Genomic DNA, 27,380 nt, shown 5'->3' on the forward strand with positions numbered 1-27,380 from the left:
GGGCGCCTGCTGGCTGGTGACGAGAATGGAATTGACGGGACCTATATGGGTTTGTTCTCGTGGTGTATTCATCTGAAAGTTTGTTTATTCACAGGGTGCCAGTGCCACCTTCCTTGACCTGCCAAACTAACTTGCTCAAAATTGCATAAACAGGGTCACCCGTACTTCCTACCCTCCTTCCCTTCTAAGTTTTCCCTGCCGGAGAAGGAAACAAGCCCCTTGGTATCCCTGAACATATCATCTTACACAAGTAGCACACCAGCCGCAAGAGCAATGACTGCGGCGGCACGAATGTTTTCTGACATGAGGTTCCCGGCATTCGGGGGCGTGGCGGGTGAAGTAGGGGTAGCCGAGCCCGTTCCCGTTGGTGAGAAAGTCGAGGAGTCCGGCAGGGCATTGGCGGACATAACGCGGTCCAAGATGTGGATGAGTCCATTGTTAGTCCTGTCAAAAGCCATCAGCTTCATTGTCTAGGTATTGTTGCTGGTTAGGTAGTGATTATGCATTGTAGTACTCACAGGACGTTGGGGCTAATGACCTTGGCATCGTTGAACCAGATCTCGTTGTCCTTGATCGTGACGCGAACAGTCACGTTGGCCATCGAGGTGAATTCCTGGCCATCCACGAGGAAGTCGCTGTAAGCTGTCTGAGGTAGAGTGTGAAAACTGTTATTTGGGTCAGTCGAACGAGAGCTAGAGTCTGCATTCGTGGCTTGTGACTCACAGCAACGCGTTCTTGAGGTCTTCGTTTCCGAGAGAACTCTGGGGACTGCCTGCCTCCTTGAAAGCAGCGGTGTTGGGTCCCAGGCACGTGATGTTGGCGGTATTGTCGAGTTGTCTCCATAGCTTGATCTTGTCCAATGCATCTCCGAGAGCCGATAGTGAGCTTGAGAGCTTCTTGATGGTGGTGGAACATACTGCCGGGGCTTCTAGAACACTGTGAGGTTATCAGAATGAGTCCCTTGATGTAGGCGGAGGGTATCGACTCACGCATCGACAGATTGGAAATATCCGCCATCCCACACCCCATCGATCGATGTGAGCTCGGCAGTCTGACCAAGGCCACCGCGCAGGCTTGCGGTGTTATCATCGGAAGGGGTCCCTTGCCTGACTCTCAATTTGGTGGGATTAATGGTGCTCGGTGAAATAAAAAGCACCTGACCCTGAGCGTCTTCGCCGTACTGGTCGATGATGGCAGGTCCAGGTGTCCGAAGGTTGAAGAGCTCATCTCGAAGTTTAGTGGGGACTGTGATACCCCTGGGCGCGCTGAAATTCGAGGCCGTCAACGGAGCATCCAGAGTATGGTATCGCAAGATGGTCAAGAGTTGGTTCACGGGAAGCTGCGTGATTTCGCTGACGTTGGACTGTTGAAGAAACTTGGCGAGGGCAACATTGGTCGGCACTAGGAGAGTAACTTTATTTTTCGTCCCAGCGGTTATGTTGCTTATAATGCTCGGATAGCCGTTCAGAATTTCGTTGAACGTGGAGAGATCGGCGTGGCTTGTCAGCGCATTGCTGAGACTTTGCTGAGCCTGTCGTGAATGTAGAGACGGATCAACAGCGCAAGCTCGCGGCGCGAGACTCACGACAGCGACAGCGAGCTCTGGGACGAAGCGCATACTTGTAGTAGGAACCCGGGGTGAGTGTCTGCTTCAGGACAACATGTAGCTTGTGAGCTTGGAATATCAGATGGCGAAGAGTGCCATATAAGAAGTCGTCTACTTGTCCTTCAGCCGCACAAGCCAGACGGAAGGCTGAGCCTAGCTGAAGATAGTGTCCCTCCAGCTTCAGCAGCAGTGCAAGTGCGTTGCCTGCATTGTTTCTGCCACAATCCAAGCCCAGACCAAACCAGGAAGCTGGCTGACAAGCTACGGTAGGGCGGCGTCTTACTACACCACGAGACAGATATTGAGGTGAGATAGTGCTGTAAACAAAGACACTCTGGCTTGGGATGCGAGTCGCAAAGACACAGGTCTCAGGACCAGGCCATACTGTATTGACGGGGCCGTTCCCAGCGGCCACTGGCAGACTCATGCAGCAATTAGCTATAGGGCTCGAATTTTGCACTCTGCTCAGCGATCGAGTCCTGGAATGCAATCACTTTCGCATTCAAAGTGCTGGATTGTGGCGGAACACCTATGCACGAAGCGGCACTAGAAAACGTAGGGCTGACGGTTGGCGTGGAGAAGCCGATTCATGCAAGGTGAGAAGCGCGCCACGAACCGCAGAGGTCCTCCGTTGTATGTGTTGTCGAACTACAAAACAAGTTGCCAATTCGAATTCGAATTCAAAAAGAGGTTCAAAAACCGCCTGGCTAGTTCAGTTGTCTGCCGTCGAAGGATTTGTCAAAGATGAGGGAGGTGCGTCGTCGAATAGATCAGCGTCTTTCCTACCACATCTGGGGGCCTTGGCACTGAGATACAGGCAAGACCATGCTTACTACAAGCAAGCTTATTTCACCCCTGCGGCGTTGCCTGCAGGAACAGAGTTGAACGGTGGTTGCCCCGAGCTTTTTGTGGCAGGCACGTGGTTGAAGGCGCCTTGCGACTGATGACAGCAGTGCCTCAATCATTCGATGTAATGCCAGGGATTGATCCCTTACTCCTTCTTGATCAATATCCCTCTGCTGCTGCTGCTGCTTCTGCTGTCGTTGGGCCATGAATGTTGGTCATGGAACAGGTCGAAGTGCCACTTTCCTTTGAGGCCAACTTGCCATGTCATTTGCGACGGGAGGAACTGGACCGAATAATAGTAGATCAAGTCGTCTAGTCAATTCCGGCCTACCTAGTTGTGGAGGTAGCAATCACCTTAGGTATGGTCAGGTACCTATGTCACGAGTGACTCGACAACAAGAAGGGCAGGAAGGTCCTTAGACTGGCCAGTGGCAGGAACTCATCCAAAGCATTGAGGTAGCACCTCGCATGGTGGTTCCTAAGCACTTACTACAAGAGTCCCCGCAAAAGAAAGGACGGGAAGGTGAAGGTCCAACACCAAAGTACGGATACGGATACCTTGTACCTTGCAATGGACCTACCTAGTCAACGATGATTATGGATGCTGCTTCGCTTGGCAATAAGGTCCATGTTGATGAGGAGCACCCCAGGCGCCCTCGATAAGGTGTTGCCTCCCCTGCCAAAAGGACAGCTTCTGACTCCACACTTACGCCCGAGCTTTCCCATCCGTTAAAGGTGTGGACAGTGCCATCCTTGCTTCACTAGGCCAATTTCGGCCAGCTGCTCGAGTTGGTCCAACTCGACGCGAAATCTTCCTCGACCGTGACTGGACAATTTGCAACATGTGTGTGTGTGTGTGTGTGTGTGTCTACAGGAGCGAACGAGGTGTTTAGCTGTGCCGCAATATTCAATTTCCGCCGGCGTGAGAAACCGTCTGTTCTGGCAACATTCCCCTCCGGCAAAACTTGCCCTTAATGGCGCGTTAGTTGCGGTAATGATGGCAAAATGTCAATCTGCATGCCTCAAGGAAAACAAGGAATACAGAAAGGGTAAGGTCAAACACCAAAGATCCAAACTTTGTATATCCTGTCCACGATACCCTCCCCGTTTGCCCCGGTTCGGCGCATGCGCTCTCACGCCTGTTCCTGCCCCCTTGGTGCTTAGGTAGTGTAGCCAAGGTCAGGTACAAGCATCCGGTTTGGTAAATGTGGTAGTCACCGCAAGAGGGCACTTGCCGTTGGTTGTGACACAGGCAGCAGCCTACTCATTGGACAATGCCTTTGTGTTCTGCTTCCTTTTCTTCTTAATCCCCTTCTCTCAATTCTCTCCCCGATCCATTTCTTCTTCTCACATCCAACTACAGTGTACACATCATCAAAGCCTTCCATAACTGCCTCCACCACTTACACCAATACACCAGCCTCTTTTGTTTGCAATTACCACATCCATTTCCGTTACATCTATCCTCTTGAAGAATTCCTTCATCATCCAACTCCTTACTACCACGCCAACTTTGACCGGCTTGTCAAAACACACAAACTACACCAAAATGAGACAGACAACCATCGTCGCTGGCCTCGCAGCCATGCTTCCCTCTACCGCCCAAGCTTGGTCTATCCCGGCCCTTCTCGACATCCGCCAGACCACCCGTCCCTACCAAGATGTTGTCTGCAAGCCTCAGACAGGTTCTGGTGCCCAGCTGCCCCCTTGCGTCCAAATTGAGAACATTGAGCTCGCCTGTCAACCCAATGGCACCAACCCTATCGACTACGAGGCACACGCTCAATGCATCTGCGGGGGTAGCTTCTTCGCCGAGAAGTTGGCTTGCGAGCGATGCCTCACTGTTCACGGTCTCCGCAGCGAGCGAAACCTAGCTTTCTACAGCGGCGTCCTCTCATCTGCCTCCAATGCTCTCTGCACAGGTACTCCCACTGCTGTTTTCGCCAGCATCTACTCCGGCATAGAGGCTGCTGCTACTCCCGTGACTACTGGAGCCACTGTCACAAGCGATCAAGCTCCCAGCAACACGGCCATTTCTCTCTACTATACGGCTAGCGGCCCCCAGGGACCTGGCACCATCACTGGTGCAGCCGCGAGTGCCACTGCTGTAAGCCGCACGACGACGAGCCCATCTACTGCTGCGACTGGCTCCGCTTCGGGAGCAACTGGTACTTCATCTACCCGTGCTTCAACTGCCACCACCGGTACAGCTTCGGGTGCCGCGGCCACAAGCACAACCGCTGGTAGTGGTGCGATGCCAACTTACGCTGCAGGTGGCCTCTTGATGGGTGCTGCTGGTATCGCAGTTCTCGCAGGACTGTAAGAGATTCTTGGAGACGCAGTTTGGCCGTCGTCGCGTGAGAGAAAGTCGGGGTTGAAGAGATGTCTGGTGGTGGAAGTAATGATAACGTCCGGCACTGTTCACGATTCAAGTATTAATGAGCATTGAATGGATGCATTTTCCCCTTTCTCTTTGGCTGAGCCGTGACTGTGATAAGTGACATAATGCAAGACTTTTATGAAAGTTTATCAAATGCAGCTGGCTTCTGACCCTTGACAATGGGGTTGTGACAGTGATGACGCCTTGGACGAGGATGTCACCTGGACGGCGAGGCACGATCGATTGTGTCTTTGTAGAGCAATTGCCTTGCATTCAATTTCTAATGAGTCCTTCCAAAATCTTTCGTCCGAGCTAACCTAGTAGCTGCGTATACTTGGGTAACGACGGACGTGGGTCAAAAAGAGGTCGAGTCGAGCCCGATGCCATCATAACCCTCCAGGTTCTCACGCCAACCCACCACACCCACAAACTCCCCACATCCCACTCGTCCATGCTAGTCTTGTTCCCTCCACCGCGCAGCATATAAGTTGGGTCCCAGACCCTTCATCCAAAGACCTAGGGGTATATCCCATCTTACATGCATCTCAACTCTATTCGATACACCGTACGTCCGAATTTACTCGGGCATGTGCTTGAAGGGCTTTGCCAAGTTCTCCTGGCAGAAGGGCAGCTTGCCGACAGTCCAAATCTCGGTGTCCTAGAGATGACGCATTAGTCGCGACATTCGCCTATGCCATCATCACGATTCAAAGCCACAGCAATGGAGAAAATGTCTTCGATCGGTGTTGCGTTCATGGCTCGACTTACCGGCTTCAGGTTCTTCTTGATCTCGGTATCGAGGGTACCAGCCTTGAGAGCGATGATCTCTGGGGCCGCATCGGGGTCGTGAGCAATTGGCGAGCCACACTCGGAGCAGAAGATGCGGTGAACATCCTTGCCTGATGAGCCCTTGCCCGCCCAGCTCTTTGTAGGGCCGTTGATGGTAAGCTTATCCTTGGGAACAACAGCGACAAGGGCTAATCCAGGGTCAGCAACCAAGACACGCCCAGGTCACAAGTCGAAAGATCGAGCAATCCGATTCTATGCTACGACAAAACTATGTGGGAAAGCAGCAGAGAACACGTACAGTATGTCGAGCCACTCTGGCGCTGGCAATCGTCGCAGTGATCGTAGCCGGTAATGAGAGGGGCGTCGACGTCCACCTTGTAGGTGACGGCCTTGCAGAGGCAGTGTCCCGTAAGAGGCATGTTGAATATATGAAGCAAAGTCGGAGAGGTACGTTGAAAATGGGCTGGAATCCTTCGAGAACAACAACAGATTTGAAGTCGTTGAAAGACAGTGCAGTGCAGCAAAACTCCCAAGCGGACAAACACCAGACGGGAGCAAGCCCTTTTTGTTTCTGTCGATGGAGGGGGCGGGGTATCTGGTGGCGCATCAAGTTTTAGCTGGCGACCTCCGAACACCACTTGAGGCGCTTACATATTTCCGACGACGTCACTTACCCTATTGAGGTACCGATCCTGGATCCAGACCGGATGAGCGGGGAGAAGTGTCCGAACCGTGGGATGGGAGTTTCCGATGGTGAATTGGCTGCGACCACAACTCAAGCTACGGTTTTGAGACGTTGAGGGAAGACTTTCCGAAGATTGGCGTTTGTGCTTTGATCTTTGGAAGGAAGACTTAACCACATTATTCGCGAGGGAAAATAACTTCTTTTTATACATCCGACGAGTCCTCCATAATGAAAAGCTTCGAGAGACCACACCCTTTCGTGGCGGTAGGCTTAGGCTCTTTCGGAGCCGGGACATCGAACACAACCCAACCCTGGAAACAAGATGTTGGGTGCTTGGACAGCTTTGGGAAGCAGTGAGGAGAAGGGATCCACCAATTCGAGAAACGTTTCTGTCAGCGCTGCAGGCCACGGCGATCCTGAGTTCCTTGGCGTTTCTGTTCGACCTGTGGCCAGCTCATCCTTGTTGCACCGTATATCAGCAAGAGTCTGGATGACATCCATGCTCTCGAACTCGCTACATACACGACCAAGTACAGCACAGCACAGTACAACGCGAGACAGTACCGAGTCTGGTCAGAATATGTTCACGGCGAGCGGTTTTCGACCAATCTGTGGCATGACATGACAATGCTAGTCAGGCGAGCATTGGATGTTGATGTCTCGAACTCGAACAGCTCGACCCCGCGGAGGGGCCCGGAAGGGGGGGCTCATAGCAGGTGAGGATCAAACCGATGCTCGGTTTTGCGCCAGCCACGGACGGGCGTTCGGGTCCCTTGGAGAAAAGATCCTTTCATCATCGCAATTTGTCATTAGAGCCCCTTCTCCATGGCAAAAGGTACGTCTTTGAGATATCCTCGTTTGATCGAAGCTGCGGTTTGCTGACAAGATGGGATCAGAGCTTCGAGAAACACTGTATGGTCTTCTCGAACGCAGCCCCCCCAGCCGCCCACCCTGGACCGGACGATTTGGAATTTTCGATGCGGGACCCGCGTTAGTGCTGCTGCAGCTCGCCGGCACCTTAGCACGACACACCAGATACCTAATCCTCTGCGGCACCTCGAAGACTCAAGGAGTCGAAGGTTCTGTCAGTATGAAGTGTCAAGCGTGTGCGCATCGACCCCACTGCCGGGTTGGCATAGGTGCATACTGTATACCTAGGATGCCCACCTATCGGCCCCGTGCCCGAGCGGTTCAACAAGCATTCTTTTGCAAATCATTGCGAATCGAGTAATGGCAACCACCAAATCCAGCGCGAGGCGCCTGTGGGCAACCTATGTTTGGAGAGGTGTGACGTGACCCCGGCCCTCCACTGAGTCCACTCTCAAAGACTTTCCCCTCCACACCAGCTTCCCCCCGGCCCCTCGGAAATCGGGGATCCAAACATGGGCGGGGAAATGTGCGCCACCTCACACACAGCGTTCGGAATCACAGCTAGGTAAGTATTCCAGATGCCATTGACAAAACGTTGAATCAACGATTGAAACATGAGATGATCTTCTGACAGATTCTTGTTTTCTTCTCTTCCACAAACGCTGCACAATCTACACATTAGATGACATGCTGAGTAAGGGTACGAACGTATGCCGCGTGCTCAGTTCGAGTATACCGTTCCCTTGCTTGGACCATGCAAGCTACAGTAGGGTGCCAAAAGTTCGTGTACACCCTCCCAGTGCGTCACCTTAAGCCCACTAATTACGTCTCTTTATAACTACAAATATCTTATAAACTTAGGTATAAACAGAACAATTCAAAATCTTCATAAAATATTTAAGTATATAAAGTATATAGAAGTATTTTTTATATATTTTAATGTATGTTATATTAGTACGTTATAGTAAGATATATAAGTAGAGTAGAGAAGAAAGATGAATTTACTAAGAAGTACAGTGCTATTCGCACTCAAGAGGCCCTATAACCCACTATCATAAAAGCCTCTTAAAACCTACTTATAAAAAGATTTATTTAACGCTTTAATTAATAGATAAAACATAGTGCAACTTATATATATACTAAAATATTAGTAAAATAGTTATATAGTGATTTTTAATTTAGTCTTTTTATCATAATTAGGCTTTTATTCGCTGTTGAAAAGTGGTACTTTTGCGGGATACTGTGCGCTGCACACGAACCTTTGACACCCCACTGTAACAGACATGAGGTAAGGGAACCCCTCTTCCAGGTAAGGTACCGCATGCAAAGATATGCAATTCGGCGTCCACTGCCCGCCCGCCCCAACATGGACTAATCAGACTACCTGCCAAATATGCTTTTTGGTTGGGGAGAACCACGGGAAAGAGAGACGAGTATTTCAAATACCCAGCTGTAACCATTGGAAAGATCCACAGCTTGGGGGATCTGCTCACCAGCATCCATGACAGCGCAGCTCGGTGTGTGGATGTGTGATGTCCTTGTGCGTTTGCTGCTCATGATACGCCGGACTGCGGCAAGTAAATGATGAAATGTAGGTGAGCTATCAACTTATCTCCTCGGGCTTATCTGAGACGAAAAAAAGAGATCTCCCCCAATGACAGTGAGCCACGGAAGACAGCTCGTCGCATATGCGGGACGGGGGGAAACCCAGCCGGGCGATGCAGGTTAGGAGCAGCTAGCTACCTAGCTGCCTTGTTTGATCATCGACGACATACATTGAAGGCTGAGATGGACTGGTCCAGCCAGAGGGACATCGTCATCTACCTGGAGCAAGTTTAGAGAGTTGTCTCTCCTGCTTGTTACATCTTAGCTCTTCTCTCCTTCTCTATGATTTTCTAATAGGCGCGGCTGATTGCGCGGTGTCTCTAGTAGGTAGCAACACAAAACGTGAGCCACATGCATGGCGCTTACTGAGTACTACGGTACTCGTATCAAAGTATCTCTCATAACCTCATGAGCGGAGCGACGGTAGACGACAAGACCCAAGCGACGCCCGCGCGCAGGATCAAGTGCTGCAAATCTAGGAGCTCCACGCTCCCCAGCGCAAGTCGGTCGGCGAGAAATGATCGTAGCACGAGCGACCTGTACACACTCCGCGTCTGCCTGTCCGTCTGTCCGAGGACGAAGCCGTCCATGGAGGAAATGCGGAAGTCGCGGATATCGACTTTTTGTACGCCGGCGCCGGCGCCGCCGTCATTGGCTTCCGGAGACTTCGTGGCCGAGGTCAGTGGCCGCTCGATGCGGTCCGGCCTCTGCCGCAGGGCGCGTATGGCTCTGAAATAGACGTAGTCTAGAATGTTTGTCGTCTTTAGTGGCGGCGCGGGTTTCTTGAGAATAAGCTTCGGTAGGACCTCTGGCTGCGAGATCCAGAGCGTGCCGTTGTCCTGGAACTCGCAGCAGATGGCCTCGAGGTCGTGTGCGTAGCGCACGAAGCGGGTGTAGAAGACGGGGGTGAGGACTTTGAGGTCGAGGTGCTCTGCACGTTTCGGGTTCTTTTGGGCGGCGGGCGAGAGCATCGTCTCTGTGAGGCCTCCTCCTCCTCCTGCTCCAGAAGTGGTAGTGATTCCCGCGGGAATGTACGTGAGGGCGATGGCGGCCGTGGACTGCGCGACCAGGTGACGGAGGTAAGACCGGAAAACGGGCTCGAGCCGGCTCTCCGTCACGTCGGCTTTCCGTCCGATGCTCTCTTTCAGGGGTTCCGGGCGGAACCAGACGTGCAGCCCCTTGCGGAGGGAGAGGGCGGCGGCTTCTTTGACGATGCGGGGGAAGGTAACGAAGCCTACCCACCACCAGCGGGCGAGGAAGACGATTTTCTGGAAGGGGGTCATGGTGGCTGGGTCGATGGCCGGGGCGGAGTTGAAGAGACGGGCGACGATTTTGGGGTGGTGTTTTGAGGAGGAGAGGGTTATTGTACTGTCGAGGGTGTATTTGTAGTCGGCTCCTGCCGTACCGGCGCCGGACGGTGGTGGTGGTGGGAAGAAGTCTGTCGCGGAGAGGGCGTAGGATCCCTTGCGGGAGTTGAAGGGGGAGACGTGGAAGTCCTTTGGCCAGGTTTTTGTCATCCTGATCTGCTGCGTCTTTTTGGCGGCGTATTCTGCATCTGCGTCTTGTGAGGCCGACTCTGCTGCGATGCCGTCTTGTAGTCTATTACTACCGTCGTCGAGACGTTGTTCTGACGGGAAGGCGTCCGTGGTGAGAAAGTACATCCTCCGCTCATCAAAGGTGTTGTTCACTTCGAGCACCATGGCCGTCAGCTCCTTGTCCCTGGAGTAGAGGTACCAAAAGGACACCGGGTTGAAGTGGTATCCCAGGAACCGGGCTGCGGTGACGAGGTATGCGTTGGGATACTGCGCTGGATCCGCGCCCTGTCGTGACTTATGTGAGTCTTGTGTTCATTCTCATGTAGCACGTTTTTGCTCGAGTGAAATTCTGGATAAACCTGGCTGAGCGGAAGGACGCCTTACCTGAGAAGTGAGATACGCATCAAGCTTCCCCCTCAACCCAAGGTGCCCGTTCCCGCGCTCGAGATAGTCCGCCGGATCCACGTGAAACCACGCCCGTCCCGCCGTCCGCGGCGCCAGCGAGAACCACGATAACCAGCCTGCCTCGTCGACGTCGCACGAGACCATGCCGCCGTAGTTGCCCTTCCACCCGACGGGGATGCCGACGACAAGGTACGAGTACACAAAGGCGTGTTTCTCGGGGAACGTCCGCCTGTGTGTCGTGGTACAAGGGATCAAGAGCGGTTTCACCGGCGTCGTCTTCCACTTTCTCGTTTCCGTTTCTGACGCGGTGGGAGCATCGAGGCCTAGGAGGAAGCGGCATATCTGTAAGAGAACGAAACCTAGGAGGAAGCCCGGGAGGAGGAGGAGCTGGTTGCGTAGGAGGTGCGGGTCTACGTAGGGCGAGATTAGGTCTGCGAGGAGGCGCTTGTTGCGGTAGGATGTGAAGGCGAGGAGGAGGGCTGTGTCGAGGTAGGTTCCGAGGAGGGAGTAGTAGGTGAAGCCTGCCAGGAGGGTTAAGGGCTGGAGGCCCGGTGCGGCGGCGGCGGTCATGGTGTATGGTAAGGTATGCTTCGTGGTTTTTCCGGGCCGGGCCGTCGAGGTGTTTGGGGGGTCCCCGGGGCCGAGGCCGGTTGTTCACCACGTGTAGAGATCGGCGTCGTTGCAAGGATGCCGGCGGCCGTGTTCGGGGGAATCAGTGCCCGGCAGTGTTATGAAGATGAAGTGCTGTATATTATTTTCATTATGAAGAGATGGTGTTGTTTGCGATGTTTGTTTTTTTCTAAAAATCGTCTCTCTTCCAGTCAAGGATCACGAAAGCTTGGCTATGGCGATTGCCAGATCGGGTCTTTCGGTGGAGGACGGGGCGGGTTGTGGGCCGATGAGCATGTTCGATGAGATCAAGACTCTTGGTGAACCCACCTCAACGTGAGGACCTCGTTCCATGAGCGAGCTTAGTCATCAACATCGAACCAGCTGCAACCAGGTGAAACAGTCATGGCCGACACTTCGTCGGCCAGGTACGTCGGCCAGGACGGCTCTCCAATATACAGACATGTCGTATGCATGGCCACCATTGATCCGTAGAAGCCATTGCCCGGAATACAGTTCGCTTGATCATGATCAAGGCAAGCAGGTTGCCATATTCAGAACACAACAAAGGCAGCTGCTGCCATATGGCCAGGGTCAGGTTGCACAGCCGACAAGGGAACCTGGGCGGAATCAACGACTTACTTCCGTTAAATGCGATGAGCGACAATGGAATGAATAATACCCCATACCTAAGGTATTCCCTGGAGGCCGCTCTTCCGAATTCCAACGGGCTGACCTGATTATGGAAGACGATGAAAAAGAGACCTCGAGGGCCTCGAATCCAATGTGTGGCGCAGTCAGGCAAAAATAGAGACCGGCCGGGGCAGCCACCGGGAGAAGATGCGGTAAGGCTCCCATACCTGTACGCAGAGCGCTCCCGTCAGCTGGGGAACAGCTTTCAGCAATAGGAGGGGGAGGCTCTTCAGGTCAGGTCGGTCACCCCGCCATTTGCAGCCCAGTCTGACAGTCGGATCTGCCCTGGTGCTCTGCTCTGCTGCGGCGGCGGCGTTAGGCACATGCAGGGATATCCGCCCTTCTTACCTCCGCCGGTTGACTCAGTTCGCGCAGTCCCTCCCCGTCGACTCCCCTCCCCCCACCGGTTTTTTGCCATCTATGCCAGTCCATCGACTTCCATACCTGTCATTTGCCGACCAGCCCACGCACCAGCCACAAAGACATTCAGGGCCCCCCCTCTGTCTCTTTGAACAGCCGCCTCCCAAAAACTGACGCAACGAAACCCTCTTTTATCTAACCTTCCTTCCCCCCTCCACCGACAAACCAACAACACAAACCTCACGAGACCACATCACCAACCCCCCGACGAACAGCGAAAGAAGGACACATCTCCTTTCGCACCAATCGAATCACCCCTTTCTTGAACACACAACTCTTCACACACCCAACCGAACCGCCCACAATGGATGACTGGGACACCGCCACCAAGATCGGCTCCAAGGCCCGCGGCGGAGGCGTGCAGAGAGAGACCGTCATCAAGGGAAAGAGCGCCCTCAACGCCGCTCAGCGCAGCGGTTCCGTCATTGGAACGGAGAAGAAGTACGCCGCTGGCAATGCTGTATGTTTTTTTTCCCTCCTGGGCAATCCCTCTCCTGCGCGATAGACGGCATCCTTTGAAATTCACGCTTGACATCATGAGCCCTTGCCCAACCTCACCCCTCCATTCTCCACAATTCTCAATTGATGACGGGAGATGGAGAGGAAAGAGAGCAAACCCTTCTTGAAGCCAACCCTCCCAGCGAAACTCTCAAAGTCTGCAAAATTCCCACATCAAAAGTTGCTAATTCTCATTTCCAACAGGCCACCAAGCCCGGCGTCGAAGGCCAGCGCCTCACAAAGGTCGACCGCTCCGACGACATCATCAAGCCCAACACGGTCGGCAAGGAGGTCGGCGACGCAATCTCCCAGACGCGCCAAAAGATGGAGCCCAAGATGACCCAGAAGGACCTCGCCACAAAGTGCAACACCACCCAGTCCATCGTCGCCGACTTTGAGCGCGGCAGCGCCACCCCCGACCAGAAGATCCTGTCGGCCATGGAGCGCGTCCTCAACGTCAAGCTGCGCGGCGCCAACATTGGCGAGCCGCGCTTCGCCAAGAAGAAATGAGCAACTTTTTTTCCCAGTAGTTTCTTCTTCTTATTTGATTGATACCACTCAACTCAATCGGTGGAATCGTCATAGTCTCGGGGAGGGCACGGCACAGCACGAGAGAGAGAGCGCTCGTGGCTTTAACCTTGTTTGCGCTGGGAGTCTGGATCCTTGGAAAGGCGAAAAATGGTCGTGTTGAACAACAAAATGACCTCGGCTTTGGGTTGCATAGCACGAAACAAGACTGAAGACTCAGAACAGTCTCGAGAGGCTGGCTCTTTATGAAGGTTACGGTTCCTAGACGTTTTACAGCACAATAGATGAGTTGGCGACTCCAAAGCTGACGATTACACTGAATCCATTATCTGCATCTCCTGCAGTCTCTAAATGTGTGACTGTTTACACCTTTATCGTGTCAAGTCTACATGTTTGCCCCCCCTTCAAGTGAACCCAAGCGCCTGCAACTCCATGTGAGTCTCATCCCTCTGTCTGTGGTATCTTCCAAACTCCGTATGCAGAAAACACGCTATGCTATGCATCAACCCAATCCCCTGAACACACTTCCACCGATAACCTCTCCCTCAGATGAATTCAACTATGCGAGAAGTCGGTTCACTCGCGCAACGAACTCCGCCTCGTACGGCTTGCGTCTCGTCTGGATGACGACATGCTCCTTACCACCGACCGTGGCAACCTTCAACCATTCCGGTGCGACTTCCTTGGCAATCAGACGTACCGCATCGACACCTTCCTCCATGGACATGGGTACACGCAGGGAGTCCTTGAGCTTCTGCTGCAGAACAGGCATGGTGAAGGACACAACCATCTGTCCGGCCGCATTCGACGACGACACGAGCATGGAGAGGACGGCGGAGATGTCTCCCACCCGCTGCAGGGCGCGCTTTCTCGCCATCTCGGGGCCGGTAGGGAGCTGGATGTTGGCGTTGGCTTCCTCCTTGGCTCGGAGTCTGTCGAGGAGGGTCATCTTGGTGCCGTTGGGGTTGAGTGCCGGGAACTTCGATACTTGGGTTTGCGTCTCTCTCTCCTGCTTCTTGAGGATGTCGTTCTTGATTCCAGTCAAGGCGCGTTGTCCCTTGGCGAACAGGGGGTTCTCCGACATGGTTGTGTGACGAACAGTAATATCGGACTTGGGCAGGTCGTTGAAGCTCAGGTTCTCGAAGCAGATATCGAGATCCGACATCTCATCCATGGCGCGCTGGGAGCACATGATGTGCAGGTTCTTCTCGAACTGTTGGCAGAGCTCATTCTCGTCGATGCGGCCAATGTTCTTGGTGAGATCCATCTCGAGGCAGAGCTTGCCACGGCCGTAGTCGGTGACGATAAAGGGCGAGCAGAGGGACTCGTCCTCCTGGCCTGGTGTCTTTGTGTCTTGGATGGCAATGCATCTCCGAATGTCGTCCACTGTGACTCTCCTCTTTCCCCATGTGCGGGCTACGTGAGGTGCGATCGAGCTGATATCAAGCGGTGCGTTGTTGTTTTGGTGCACGAGCTGAAGAGAAACAGTCTTGAGGATGGCGCGTTGCAGGTCCAAGAGCTCCAGAAGCTCGGCAGGCAGCTGCTTCTTGACAACCTCCTCCTTGATCTCTGACGTTGTAGCATTGTGCTTCTTTGTTCGCTTGACCTTTTGGTTGGCTTTGCGCACTTCGGTCTTTGCTTGGGAGATGACGTCCGACTTGCGAGTCTTTCGGCGGCTGTCGGCGACTGGCGATGTGGTGCTCTTTCGTGTAGAAGCAGCAGTGGCGGTGGTTGCGGTTGTGGGGACAACCTCAAGCTTAATGGGGACAGGCTCGTCCTTCCCACTCTTGAAGACCCGCTGACGCTTCAGAGACTCGCATCCTGGGACGTCGCTTCTCGCATCTCTCAGTGAGACGTCCTCGTCGTTCGATCTTGCCTTGCGCTTCTTTGAGGGTGTTGCTGTAGGCTGAGGGGGGAGAGCTCTTTCCGGGCTGGACTCGAGCTTAATCTCTGGCTTAACTTCCGTCTTGGCGTCGGGAAGAGAGGAGGGCAGTCCGATGAAGAAGACCTTCTTTGAAGCGTCGTCTACGGGAGCAGGGTGTGTCTTGGAGACTCGGCCGTACTTGCTGATGAGGTTGGTCGCTGGCGTGGTTGCAACAGGCTTGACCTGCCGACGGGAAGCTGCGCGAGCCATTGCGTCGAGATGTGCAAGTGCTGGTCGTCTAGGTGATGAGGGGAGAAAAACGTAGGCGGTCGAGAGCGATGCAGATTACAAGCGGAAGCTGTGAAGTTGAGAAGTAGAAGTCGAGAGGATTGGCAAGCGCAATTAAAAAGTCTCGGTTCGTGTAGAAGGTACAAGTTGAAAGTATCAAGAAGTCATGAAGAGTATGAAGAGGTTTTGTACATTGGAAGGAGAGTGGGGAGCGGAAATGATGGAGCAACGGATGGCAGCAACGCGCCGGGCTAAGGGGGTTGCGGACCACCGACCGCGACAGACGCGTTTTTCGAAAGGAGCACACGATGCAGGCGAGAAGTCGCGTTAAGTGGTGGGGCGCGCTGGCGCTGGTGTTGATGGCCCGTGCTTTCTCAGCAGGCGAAACCTCGGCACCATCCTCCACCTTCTATTTTTCCATGGGACCCAACCGTCTGGGCAACGGAAGCTCTTCCCGTCGAGGTTCCCCCGGAGAAAATGGAAGGGACGAAAAAAAAAGTTGAACAAGTGCAGAAGGGAGTCAGTATGGACGAATATTCTGCCCGACTTCCAAACTCGCAATCCAAATTTGGGAAAAGCATTGTAACTGCTGTTTTGAGATTCCTTGCTTGTCCATCTGTCAACAACCCGGGTGGATTAGGCTGTTCGAGCTGTTCCAATGCAAACATGGGACGGCCCTTTTGCCCCCCTGTCAACCGGCGAACCATTCGCAGAACGAGTCACAATCCCCGGGTGTTTTAAACGCAGCAGCTATAGGCAAAGGCGGTTGCGAAAAGAAAATGTGTTATCAATGTTAATTCATAGCTAGAAAGGCCAATTTCCTAGTTGCACACCGAAAACGAGTGCGCATTCCGAATAATGTGTAAGGTGGTACGCCCATCGTCGTCTCAAACCATCAACGTTTTTTGGGTGGCTACTTGCTGCCAATAACCCCGTATGCAGACCGAGAAAAAGAAAAGGAAACCCATGATATGTGCCAGTCCTGCTTTTTGTGTAAACCTCATTTCGCGAGCCGTTCGAGAAAAAAATAGTTTGCTCCGCGCATTTCGCCCCGTACTCCCATGATTTGTCCGTATGCTGATTGTACAAGCAAAGAGTAGCCCTTGTGTCGAACAGTGGGCAAAAAGAATTCGTTCGTAGCTCTGAACAAGAACATCTCATCGGCGGATCGATGACTGCCAGTGGTCTGTAGCGAATGATACCGGGCTTGGTGGAGGAGGCGCCGGCACGCTGTAGTCGTTCTCTTGAATCATATGTACAGGCGTCACCGGGCGGTGGGTGGTCGAGGCGAGAGTCGCGTTCAAACTTGTGTAGAGATCCTGGTCCGTCATCAGGCGCAGATTCCTCCGTTGAGGAGAAATAGGTAGAGGCGAGGCGATCTGGATCTGGCTGGCAGGCATTTTGATTGTGTGTGCCGGAGGGGATGAACAGGTGAAGTCCTATCACGCAGGTGTTAGACAAAGAGTCTGGATGTTGCTGCGTTGTCGACAGGCTCCACGTACCGATGGTGATGGATCTGTTTCTGTACGGAAGAATCTGGGGAAGAAACGGGGATTATAAAGACAGCTGTGGATATGGTTGCTTGTTGAGAGGCGTTGTCGAGGCTGGAACTGGTGCCGAGACACAGTAGAGTGGAGTGATAATCCTTGAGATGGGGGAGGCGTATGTAAGGTAGGTGGACGAGATGGAGGGCAAGAGGCGTAAGGAAAGTGCAGATGCCAGAATATTTAAAGCCGAGAGCCCCAAATGAGAATCGGCTGACAGACACGCACACACAGAGAGAGAAGAAAAAAGGCAGAGAGCAGAGAGACAACGACAGAGGGTGCGACCGGGCGTTTGTGCGCGATCCGTAACAGAGATTTCACAATTCCTTTCCTCGTGTCGTAAGTAGACCGACCACCCCCGGGCTGGTCAAGTCGGTGCGCAAACAAGACCAGGGTGGGTGGAATGCCTGGGAGCAAAAAGGACCCAACCGAACGGTCGAAAGGGTGGGCTATGGGCAGAGCAAATCGACAAGAGGCGCGGGTAAGGTTGCAGTTGCCGGGAGAGTTCAACGGAAGCGTGGGGAAGAAAGTCAGGGGTTCCAGTGATGAAGGGGAGATGAGCAAGACGAAGAAGGGAGGGGGGGTGTGGTGAGAGTGAGAGTGAGAGGGAGAGGAGTGAGAGGTGGAAAGAGGATGATGAGGGTTCAGAAAAATGGCGAGGAAGTCGGGATGGACCAGAGTTTGCTCTTTGACAGCTCACGGGCTCCAAAGACTGGCGGAAACAGAAGGCAGACTGTCAGGGTAGAGTAGAGAGTCCTTACCCGATGTTAGACGGACGTGGAATTGAGACAGAATGATAAAGGCAGAGGGGCATGAGAGGTACGGATAGGTACACAACGAAGATCGCGGAGAGCTGGCATGCGAGGCTTGCGATTTGCAATGTCGCAATCTAATGAGGCAAAGTATAAGACGATGAAGCACCTGTGCTTGGGCTGGGGCGGGCTTGTCGTGCTTGTGTCATGACGAATGGGCAGTATCATGTCTCAGTGGACTGGCTGTAGTTTATTTATGATTACCATGGGCATTCATTTGTGGGAGCTCGCGCAGACTCTTGACGTACCCGCGCTTTATGAAAAGGCACGTAAGGTAGTTGATACTTTGCATCCCTATTGAAACAGCAAGGTACGCATACTGACAGTGTTCTGCCTCTGGCTGCCTCTGGACATTAGGCTCGTCGGTCAAAAAGCAATATGTCGTACGGTCCTGAGTACCTTATTATTAAAGAAAGTTAATTCTTTCTAAATTATAAGTATAAGAATATAATTTTAATAAAATAGTATAGTACTTACTTAGTACTTAAATTAAGATACTTTTTTAAGCTTATTATAAAAGAAAAATAACTATATTACTAACTACTTATTATTAAGGTTTATAAGTAGTACTATAATTTTAATTATAATAACTTTATTTATAATAAGTAAAAAGTCTAATTATAAGTCCTTTAAAAGCTTTTAATTAAGAGTTATAAAAGCTTCTAAGTTAAGTTAAAATACTTATTAAAATATTAATAACTAAACTAACTCTATAATAATAACTTTAATAAAATACTTAATAAATAATACTAAAATCCTTATTAATATTAAGTATAATTTATAAAATATAATAATATAGTTATAAAGTATTATTAATATATTTTATATTAAAAAGGGTATTATTAATATTAATAAAACGGATAGGGCCGTATTAATATAATACTTTAGCTTTTTTTTATAACTCGAGGATAATTATTTTAAATAGTATTAAAAATTTATTAAAAAGCTCTCTTAAATACTCTAGTATATTTATTATTATTTTTATAATAATAAAACTCCTAGTACTTATATATAAAAATAAGTTACTTATTTTTAAATAATAATATTAACTTATTAATAAGCTATTAAAACTACGATTTTAGTAATCTTTTAATAAGGGAGAGGGTAAAATAGAGAAAAGAATAGGTAACTTATAAAAAGGGTTAAGGTTAAATAGTACGGAATTCGAGGGCAGGGTAGCGTCTATATGTACTATAGTAATCCTTTAGTAATATAAAACGATAGAGTTAAACAGTGATGTCGTACGGTCCAATCTTCTGTCGTGCTGCCCTCTGTTTATTGTGCTGGCTAGCCCCAAACCGGCTCTCATCATCCATGGAGGTCCTCCAAAAGACAATCCCCGGCTTTCACGGGGGAGTGCTGGAAGCTTGGAAGTCTGGAAGGGGAGGAATGTTCCATGTGGATGTTCCTCTACCAGGATCAGGGCTGCTTGCCCCTTTGCGTGAGCTCGGCGATGGGGCCGGATGGGCTGACCCTGACCGTTCGGGTGTTGGGTGTAAGAGTACGCAATAAGTGAGTACCACTAAAATGGGGGCAACTACAGATAAGGTACCTGGCGACACGGGGTGGACAATAGAAATCAAAGGGGTTTGAGCATGTATTCTGCCGAGGCAGGGCTTTCTTTCGCAGTCTTCCTCCCTGCCCATCCTTCCCGTCGTCTTCGTTTTCTAGGCATAGAGCATGCCGCAACGGGGGATACAAAAATTGCGAATAGGTACCGCCTGTATGATAATGGAGTCGGTGCAATTCCTCAGATAAAGAGGTGATCAGTTCGGGGAAACAGAGAAAGAATGCCGCCGGAAGCCAGGGCAAGCTGGGATCGAACAGAACAGGGCTGTTCCTTTCTTGTTTTGTACTGTTCAAGAGCTCCCACGGGTTTTACCGCCATTCGCGTCTGGGTCATCCCAGCTGTCGCATGCCGTCGGCGACTTTTCTTTCTCTCTATCCGCTGGTACTCGTGCCCGCCCCCACTTTTTTGGGCATTCGGGACTCATTACCCACTAAAGTGGGTGCTTTTCAGCCAAACGGCCTCCTTAGCCAAACGGGTAGATAATCGTCGATTATATACCATTATATACAAGCCTCGACTACCCCCTTTTTAATAGCCGCCTATTATCTAAACCGTTAATTATATATATAAGCTAAAACTAGCTAGTATTCCTTATCTTCTTAGCTTTTTTTTTTATTTTAAAAGCCCCTTTTTTAATAACTAAGCAGATCTTCGTATTTATTATTTTAATAAGAGCTATTACTTTAGTAATTTTAAATACTTACCTCTATTTAATTATACGTTAACTATTTTTTATTATAATAATTCCTTTAGTTTATAGCTAACTATTCTTACCCTATTTATAGGCTTTACTTACTTATTAAGCTAGTTAAGTTAAGCCGAGGTCTCTTTTTATTTAGAGGAGCTTAGAGCTTTATATAAGTACTTTATAAATAAACTACTTAAGATTCTATTTAAATAAAGAAGCCTCGCTAGTTAAGTACTAAATCTCTTTATTAAGGGTATTTATATCCTTTTATAAATACTAAGTAATATAATAGAGCTTTTAAATAGTTATAAATATAATAAATAGTAAAGAACTTAGCCCTTAAAAAAGTAGTATAGTTAGTTAAGAATTATAATTATAATTACGGATCTTTTTAAGTATAATTTATAAATTATATAAGTAAATACCTATCTTTTTAAATACTAAAAGAATTATAAAATATTTAAATACCTCTTTACAAATAGACTATATAAAGCCGAGGAATTTTAGTTTAGTAATATTAATATAGCCTTCTCGAACTACGAAGTTAAGTACCTTAGCGTAGTAGTACTTAAGGGGCTAAAAGATTATAATATTAAGAGGTTAAAGAATATATATATTATATAATAAAAATTTAAATAGGATAATATTATATTTATTATAGTACTTAATAAACTTAATAATATAATAAGATCTATACCTATTTATAAATAGTAGTCTCTTAGCCCCCCTAGTTCGACCCTTTATATATATATCGAAGTACTTAATTTAATTTAGAGTTATTATATTATTTATATAATTAGTAAGTAAGACTCCTATAATAATATTAAATTCGAGCTCTTTAATATTATACTACCTAGCTATATAAATAGAGCTACTAAGGATTAAAAAGGCTAGTACGTAATCTCTAGTAATAGAAATAGCTTCTATAATAATAGTAGACTCTTTATTAGTTAGAAAGGTAAAGTAATAGGCCCTTTTTCTTTTCGTAATAATTATACTAAATTTCCTAACCCCTATTTAGAATTTAGTCTTATCTATATTTTATATATTAAAAAGCTAGATCCTATACTCGTTAATAACCTCTTTTAGCTTAAAAAAATAAAAGTTAATAGTATTCTTATTTTTAAATTTATACCGCTTAGCGTCTAGTACTTTCTCCTTAACTAAAAAATAATTATACTTTTTAATAAATCGACTAGCTTATTAAGAGTTAATAGTTAGAGGAGGAAGTAGGTCCTTAGTATTATTAATATTTACTAAGTCCTACGACTCGGTAAGTAAATAATTAATAATACTAACGATTAGCTCGCGCCTTATAGGTAAGTTAATTCGGTCTAAATAGTTAATATAATTATAAATCGCCTTTTCCTAGTCCTAAGTAAGCTTATAACCGTAACTAGTACGCTCTTTTAATAAGTATTTACTAAAAATCCTTTAACTAAGCTTTTAATATAGAATAGAGTATTACTAAGCCGCTACTATAATTAATAACTCCGGGTCTTCGTAAATAGTTATAATAGCTACTTATATACGCTCCTCTTTAGCAATATTAAATTTAGGTATTATAATAGAAAGTAGTAGAAGTAGTAATATATAAAGATAAATCGCAATAATTATGCCCGTATAGCTAACGTAGCCGTTTGGTTAAAAAGCACCCACTTTAGTGGGTGATAAGTCCCGAATGCCCAAAAAAGTGGGGGCGGGCACGAGTAACTATTCATCGTCTTTTCTGGCCCCGGATTTTCTTGCTTATGCGGCAGGCGGGTACGCAGTACGAGAATAATCCCACAGCAGCCTAGGACCTTGCGCTTTGGGGGAACTTGCGGGCCAAACGGATCGAATGGATGAGAATAAGGCGCAAGGAGGGATGGGGCTCCGTCCAGTCTCCAATTCTGTTCAAGGTCGTCCCATCCGCCGGAAGTCGGAAGTTGTACCTTCTTTTTTCCCCCAACGTATTGGACGGAAATCGTACGGCAAGTTCAACCTAGCAATCAATGAGGACGAGGTGCTAATAGTGAGTGCTGTATTAATGTGGACTTGTGGAGTGAGGTATCTTAGTACCTCCGAGGCTCCGCTTGCCTTTTGCACGATCTAGACGGTTACGGAGCTGTAGCTTGCATCTTGCGTTGCTGAATTCCAGTCAAATTGGCAAGGCGGCATCCTTCTAACCCATTTTCACTTGAGATCGTCAAAAGATGGGACCGAGGGATAGACCTTATCTCGGTGACGAGCCTTAGGAACTCACCTCCAAACCGAATTTGGAAGTGATAGAACAACTTGGACTAGTTTCAAAAGCCTCTATTTGATTGCAGAGGGAATGGGGACAATTGACAAAAATCCTCCAAATGTCACAGAGTCGGCCATTATTCCCAGAGGCAAGGTAATGCTTGCCGACGGGGAGACGGGGATAGCAAGGCCATGTGTCTTTTTGAGCCCATGGGGGAGTACCTACGTACAACATAGGTAGCTGCCCTCTATCTGACATTCGGCTCACGCGCCGGATCGCCATACCTCCTTACGCCGGCTTTTCTCGTCCGTTCTCTTAGACGTTAGAATGGTCCATGGGGATGGGATAGAGAGGCACAGAGCATTTTCTCATTTTTATTGAATTTTTCTCTTCAATCGAATCTGGAACTTCCCTCCCACAACCTCCTTGCCTGAAGTGGACCAAGGCAGGTAACTAGACTCCACTAATCAGGTACGTAAGGGGAATGTGGGGTCTCTCTTACATTTTGCGGAGAAGACCGCCAAAGTAAGGGAACCCCCAACTTCCTGCATTCCCCAAACTCTGGGGACGGAGCCACGGGCAGGGAACTTCCAGGTTCCCCCTACTATTGTACACACCACATAGCAGACAACACATAACACACAGCAGCTTCACACCACCTCGTTCCCCCAAACACATCTCGGCCACGAGGTAGACGGTGGACTAGGCCTGGAAACGACATGCTACAACCCACACACCTTGACACTTCACCTTCCCGTCCTGCGACGGCACTCTTGGGTGACCCCCAATCCGACACTCGTTTTGGACTCTCGGTCTTGCGAGACAGGGGCTTGGAGGCCAACGGAGCGTAGCTACTCCTAAGAATGGAGTACGAGTACATAGTGGCACGCAGACACCGAGACTAGAAAAGGCATCTTAGCAATCAGGATAGGGTAGGGTGTGGCGTCCTACCACTTACACGTCTCCTGCAGCCTCATCAACAATGCTGCGGATTGTCAGCAAGCCCACGTCGTGCAATCAACCAGGCCGCTCGTATCAAGCTTCCCAAGTTTCCGCAAACGACGTAAATACCCTCCTTCGCCTCTACATACGGCTTGCGTCCTAACTCCTGACTCACGGCCCCAAAAGGTTCTGGTCCAACCTCACCTCTTTCTGCCACGTTGCCTCCAGGCTCCAGCTGTCAACAGGATTTCTCACGCCTTCCCGGCGTTTCTATTGTGCCCCAAAACATGCACACCCATCGTCGTTCCCCTGATCTGGACGGGAAAATTCAAGGCCATTAGCGTCATGGCGCCGCTTACCCTTGAACACAGGCCGCCATCCATCAATACCTCATTTCACTTCCCATGCCAGTTGTCATGGCTGGCCTATCGTCCTGCCGCCCCCATCCTCGGGGAACACAAGCCGGCGCAACAGGGGTGTTGACCACGACCGTCTCTACTCGTCCAGCGTGTTTGTGTTACCGGGTGTCTACGCGCTTCGAGGCGAATGGTCTGTTTTAGCCTGTCGGCCTCGGCCCAAGCTTCCGCTACTATACGCTCGGATGGGGGATTGACGTCCAGAGTACGAAATGCTCACCACACTCCTGTTGCATCTTGCCGTCCCCAAATGCAGCTTACCTGACCACTAGGAATTCCTTGTTGTCATACCGAGTTGCGGTGTGCAGCTACGCTTTGGTCTCAAGTAGCTGACTGGCGCACAGTTGCCTGCTGTGGTCACGGCTCAGCGCCCATCCGACGCTGCCAGGCTACCTTGACCTCGGACACGAGACCTGCTTCCAAAAGCGGCGTACACAGATACATCACCATATGATTGGCGCCTCCGTTACTTTTGGTCTGTGTTTGCTCGTCACCAAATATCAATACTTCAGCTGTCCGCTACGGGTAGCTAACGCCCGCACTTTAGACTCCCGTTCCCCGCGTTTCCACAAAGCATACAGCGCCGCGCCCCGAATCCTCATTCGACCCCACCTTGCAGCAATGTCTCACCTGGGCCATATAATCTCAGCTCTTCATCTTACCGCCAATTTTGCGTCAGAAAGCCTTCGCCAAGGCCAGACCACCTCTAGCATGTAAAAAGTCCGTGAGCTGAGTTCTGCCTCACTTGTTGTTGTCAGAGCTAGTAATCTCTTGTGTGTTCGTATTCATCTCAGATTGACCCGAAGCTATAGCCCAGTGGTGGTCTCACTGTAAGGTCTTAAGAATTATGTACGGCAGCATTCCGCCGTTACAGAATTCCATGTCGCAAACGAGATATCTCCTCGGCATGTCTCGCCGTTCTGCGGCGTTACAAGACAAAAGTATTCCATACTGCTCCCAGTTTGACGTTTCTTCAGAGCTGCGACCGCCGCCGATGGAATCTCGGTTACAAGCCAGTGGATTGTAGTAAGCTTGCGCTGTTTTCATGTCTAGACGAGCAAGCTGGACATTGTTTGAGGTTGTAGTAAGAGGTCGGTTTGTTGAGAACCGTACTTGCATTTGTTGTGGACTGAAAACACCACTCTGCCGCTCGTGGTATTCCTTGCCCAGAAACAATCTTTACCCAGCCCCTCAAGACCGGAACCCGACCGCGTATGCATGGTGAGAAGGGCTCAAATGTTGTCGCCAACAAAAACAACCTGTGCTACCCGTAGACGGACGCAGTTCATGGGGCTTGAACGCCGTCAAAGTAACACACCATGTATGCTCGCGGTTGAAGCACGATCTACCGAAAAGACTTTGGACGATTTTTTCCTGAAAAGTGACGGGGAACCCCAGTGCGATATTCCGATTCGCTGTTTTATTGCCAGTATGCCCGCGCAAGGTTTCGGGGAAAGGGGGAAGAATGAGACGCAACACCCGGCTGCGGTCAGAGTTGGGATGGAAGTGAGATTGGGCTGGCATCGCGGCTGCTACCCCGGAGTTACTGGGATGCTCCCGGCCGGGCCACTCTTGGACGGGAGGCTAGCATGCAGACAGACCGCGTTGCTTTGGATCTGCGCCCTCTCCCTCTCTGTGGGATAATGCTTGGATTGTCATTAGATGGTTCTGAGACTTGACCACTGCAAAGTCCGAAAATTGGCGTCTTGAAGTACACGCCGCTCGTTTAGCTCGGGGCGCCGCGTGGGGCCGCTCCGTCTGCAAGCTATTCTTCTAGCGGCCGGGCAGGAACCTCTTCTAAGGCTGCACATCCATCAAGAAGTCGTGATCTATGTCTGATACTTACACAAGGTCGGGTTGAGTAGGAAGTTTACCACTGTGAAATGGACTGGAATTTGACTCGTGGATCTCAAGTGGAAGAATGCGTGATGTATATGGCCAGGTCTGGTTTCTGCCTCCCTTCTTGACAAACGTCTTCGACCAAGTGGTATGGGATTAAGATTAGCGTTTGCAATTCAAAGAGCTCCCGGTGACTGATAGGACTAGTTTCAGTGAACGAATATAGGTCAGTCTTTAGAGACAAACCCGTTCAGACAAAGCTTCAAAATGTTGAACTTATCGCGGCCGCCAGTCCTGATCGACTGCCGTAGCAGATACACTCCCCAACGTACGTATACATGTATATCCCAAAATTCTCTTAAATCCCTATGGTCAATTCAAATCGATAAATAGATCGATTTCCGAGAACCCTTCTATTCAGGCGTAAATGCCAGATATAGTAAGATGAGGTACCACCAACTGCCGAGCCTGTCAGACCTAAGGATGAGGTGCATACAAGATCCGATTTGTAGGCCAATTAATTCTCGCAGATGACCGTATGGCATCATCTGCACGTACTCTGGAAATGCAGGCTGAACCTCGATGCCATTTTTCAGGTCGGCTCTCCGCCCCGTATCAAGACGACAGCACACATTGCTTTTCTCAAGCCATTTTCCAATAATTACAAGTTTTCTCGACCATGGGTGCAAGCAAACTTTCCAACAGACTGGTCCAGTCATAGGGCGAGGGATATCATATCCCGCCGCTCCAGTGGAGGGAGGGAGACTTGCCAAGTGGGTTAATGTGAGAACCAACAGGACCAACGAACGCTGCCATCCGTTGCTCCATCATTTCCGCTCCCCGCACTCCTTTCCCCTTTGACAAGTGATTCTTGTCTTGTAGCCTTTGGAGAAACATGATTTTTCCCGTCTTCTTCATACTTTACATTCTACAATTCTTATGTACGTCATCATCAGCAAAACATACTTTGACGTATAATCATCCCATTCACCCTTCAGAATGGGCCCAGATATAGCCAGGAGCCCTCTGTTCATTGGTTCGTTCTACAATCACTGGGATCGGCATCCTGCCTGGACTCTTCTGGCTACCTTGTTTGTTATCTTTGTGCTGTTCCGAGTCTACGAGACGGCGAGACAGTACCGGCGACTGCGGTACTTTAAAGGTCCTCCTCTGGCAGCTGTATCCAAGTCCTGGCTCCTCAAGACCGTGACGGGATCTCGGGGTCATCTCGAGTTCTACAACGTGACGAAGAAATATGGTGAGTGACTTTGTCTCTGTTTTACCAATATGGTGCTCGAGTGCTCGCCGAGTCGTACAATGTGGGGGGGAAATCGCTTTCGAGACAGATAATGGTCTACTTGAAGGTTTTCCAGACCGCAGGCGCACATGAACTTGAGGCTGATAGAAGTGCAACTTATAAAGGATCCCTTGCGCGCATCGGCCCCAATGACCTCCTCAACGACGACCCTGGCCTCATGAGGCGCATGCTCGGCGTGCGGAGCGGGTACCGGCGCTCAGACTGGTACGACGGCATGCGCTTCAACCCGTCGAGGGACAACGTCCTCTCGTGCAGAGACGAGGATGAACACACCATGGTTGGAAGTGTTGTTCAATGGTGGGAAGATGGAGCTCGCGTGTCGTGAGAGTGGAAGAGAAGAAAATTCACCAAAAGACTTCGCTCTCGCTCCCATCCGCCCCATTTGTCCGCGTCTGGGCCAAAT

At 49.9% G+C, this 27,380-nt stretch overlaps 10 protein-coding genes across 10 annotated transcripts; 3 read left to right on the forward strand and 7 right to left on the reverse strand.

Moving 5' to 3' along the window:
• Window positions 1-242: 242 nt before the first annotated feature.
• CABS01_01933 (fasciclin domain-containing protein) lies at window positions 243-1,618 on the reverse strand (the record flags this gene model as incomplete). Its single annotated transcript, XM_060535312.1, has 4 exons — window positions 243-444; window positions 519-665; window positions 724-936; window positions 990-1,618. 4 exons carry the CDS (start codon window positions 1,616-1,618, stop codon window positions 243-245), a joined length of 1,191 nt encoding a protein of 396 aa, XP_060398501.1.
• Window positions 1,619-4,001: 2,383 nt separating this feature from the next.
• CABS01_01934 (uncharacterized protein) lies at window positions 4,002-4,775 on the forward strand (the record flags this gene model as incomplete). The annotated part of the gene is made up of 1 exon (XM_060535313.1): window positions 4,002-4,775. The coding sequence occupies one exon, from the start codon at window positions 4,002-4,004 to the stop codon at window positions 4,773-4,775; it is 774 nt and encodes a 257-aa protein (XP_060398502.1).
• Window positions 4,776-5,409: 634 nt separating this feature from the next.
• Window positions 5,410-6,040, reverse strand: CABS01_01935 (glutathione-dependent formaldehyde-activating enzyme; the record flags this gene model as incomplete). The annotated part of the gene is made up of 3 exons (XM_060535314.1): window positions 5,410-5,490; window positions 5,601-5,809; window positions 5,920-6,040. 3 exons carry the CDS (start codon window positions 6,038-6,040, stop codon window positions 5,410-5,412), a joined length of 411 nt encoding a protein of 136 aa, XP_060398503.1.
• A 3,139-nt stretch (window positions 6,041-9,179) lies between these two features.
• On the reverse strand, window positions 9,180-11,291 carry CABS01_01936 (uncharacterized protein; the record flags this gene model as incomplete). The annotated part of the gene is made up of 2 exons (XM_060535315.1): window positions 9,180-10,601; window positions 10,701-11,291. 2 exons carry the CDS (start codon window positions 11,289-11,291, stop codon window positions 9,180-9,182), a joined length of 2,013 nt encoding a protein of 670 aa, XP_060398504.1.
• A 1,456-nt stretch (window positions 11,292-12,747) lies between these two features.
• Window positions 12,748-13,451, forward strand: CABS01_01937 (multiprotein-bridging factor 1; the record flags this gene model as incomplete). Its single annotated transcript, XM_060535316.1, has 2 exons — window positions 12,748-12,903; window positions 13,146-13,451. The coding sequence occupies 2 exons, from the start codon at window positions 12,748-12,750 to the stop codon at window positions 13,449-13,451; spliced, it is 462 nt and encodes a 153-aa protein (XP_060398505.1).
• Window positions 13,452-14,028: 577 nt separating this feature from the next.
• Window positions 14,029-15,603, reverse strand: CABS01_01938 (uncharacterized protein; the record flags this gene model as incomplete). Its single annotated transcript, XM_060535317.1, has 1 exon — window positions 14,029-15,603. One exon carries the CDS (start codon window positions 15,601-15,603, stop codon window positions 14,029-14,031), a length of 1,575 nt encoding a protein of 524 aa, XP_060398506.1.
• A 1,175-nt stretch (window positions 15,604-16,778) lies between these two features.
• Window positions 16,779-17,021, reverse strand: CABS01_01939 (uncharacterized protein; the record flags this gene model as incomplete). The annotated part of the gene is made up of 1 exon (XM_060535318.1): window positions 16,779-17,021. One exon carries the CDS (start codon window positions 17,019-17,021, stop codon window positions 16,779-16,781), a length of 243 nt encoding a protein of 80 aa, XP_060398507.1.
• A 911-nt stretch (window positions 17,022-17,932) lies between these two features.
• CABS01_01940 (uncharacterized protein) lies at window positions 17,933-18,145 on the reverse strand (the record flags this gene model as incomplete). Its single annotated transcript, XM_060535319.1, has 1 exon — window positions 17,933-18,145. The coding sequence occupies one exon, from the start codon at window positions 18,143-18,145 to the stop codon at window positions 17,933-17,935; it is 213 nt and encodes a 70-aa protein (XP_060398508.1).
• Window positions 18,146-21,084: 2,939 nt separating this feature from the next.
• CABS01_01941 (uncharacterized protein) lies at window positions 21,085-21,252 on the reverse strand (the record flags this gene model as incomplete). The annotated part of the gene is made up of 1 exon (XM_060535320.1): window positions 21,085-21,252. A coding segment is annotated over one exon (168 nt), but the record flags the coding sequence as incomplete, so codon positions are not given.
• A 5,406-nt stretch (window positions 21,253-26,658) lies between these two features.
• On the forward strand, window positions 26,659-27,302 carry CABS01_01942 (uncharacterized protein; the record flags this gene model as incomplete). The annotated part of the gene is made up of 2 exons (XM_060535321.1): window positions 26,659-26,917; window positions 27,082-27,302. 2 exons carry the CDS (start codon window positions 26,659-26,661, stop codon window positions 27,300-27,302), a joined length of 480 nt encoding a protein of 159 aa, XP_060398510.1.
• Window positions 27,303-27,380: the final 78 nt, after the last annotated feature.

This window comes from Colletotrichum abscissum, assembly GCF_030869225.1.
Source record: "Colletotrichum abscissum strain IMI 504890 chromosome Unknown Scaffold_3.1, whole genome shotgun sequence".
NCBI classification, from domain to species: Eukaryota; Fungi; Ascomycota; class Sordariomycetes; order Glomerellales; family Glomerellaceae; genus Colletotrichum; species Colletotrichum abscissum.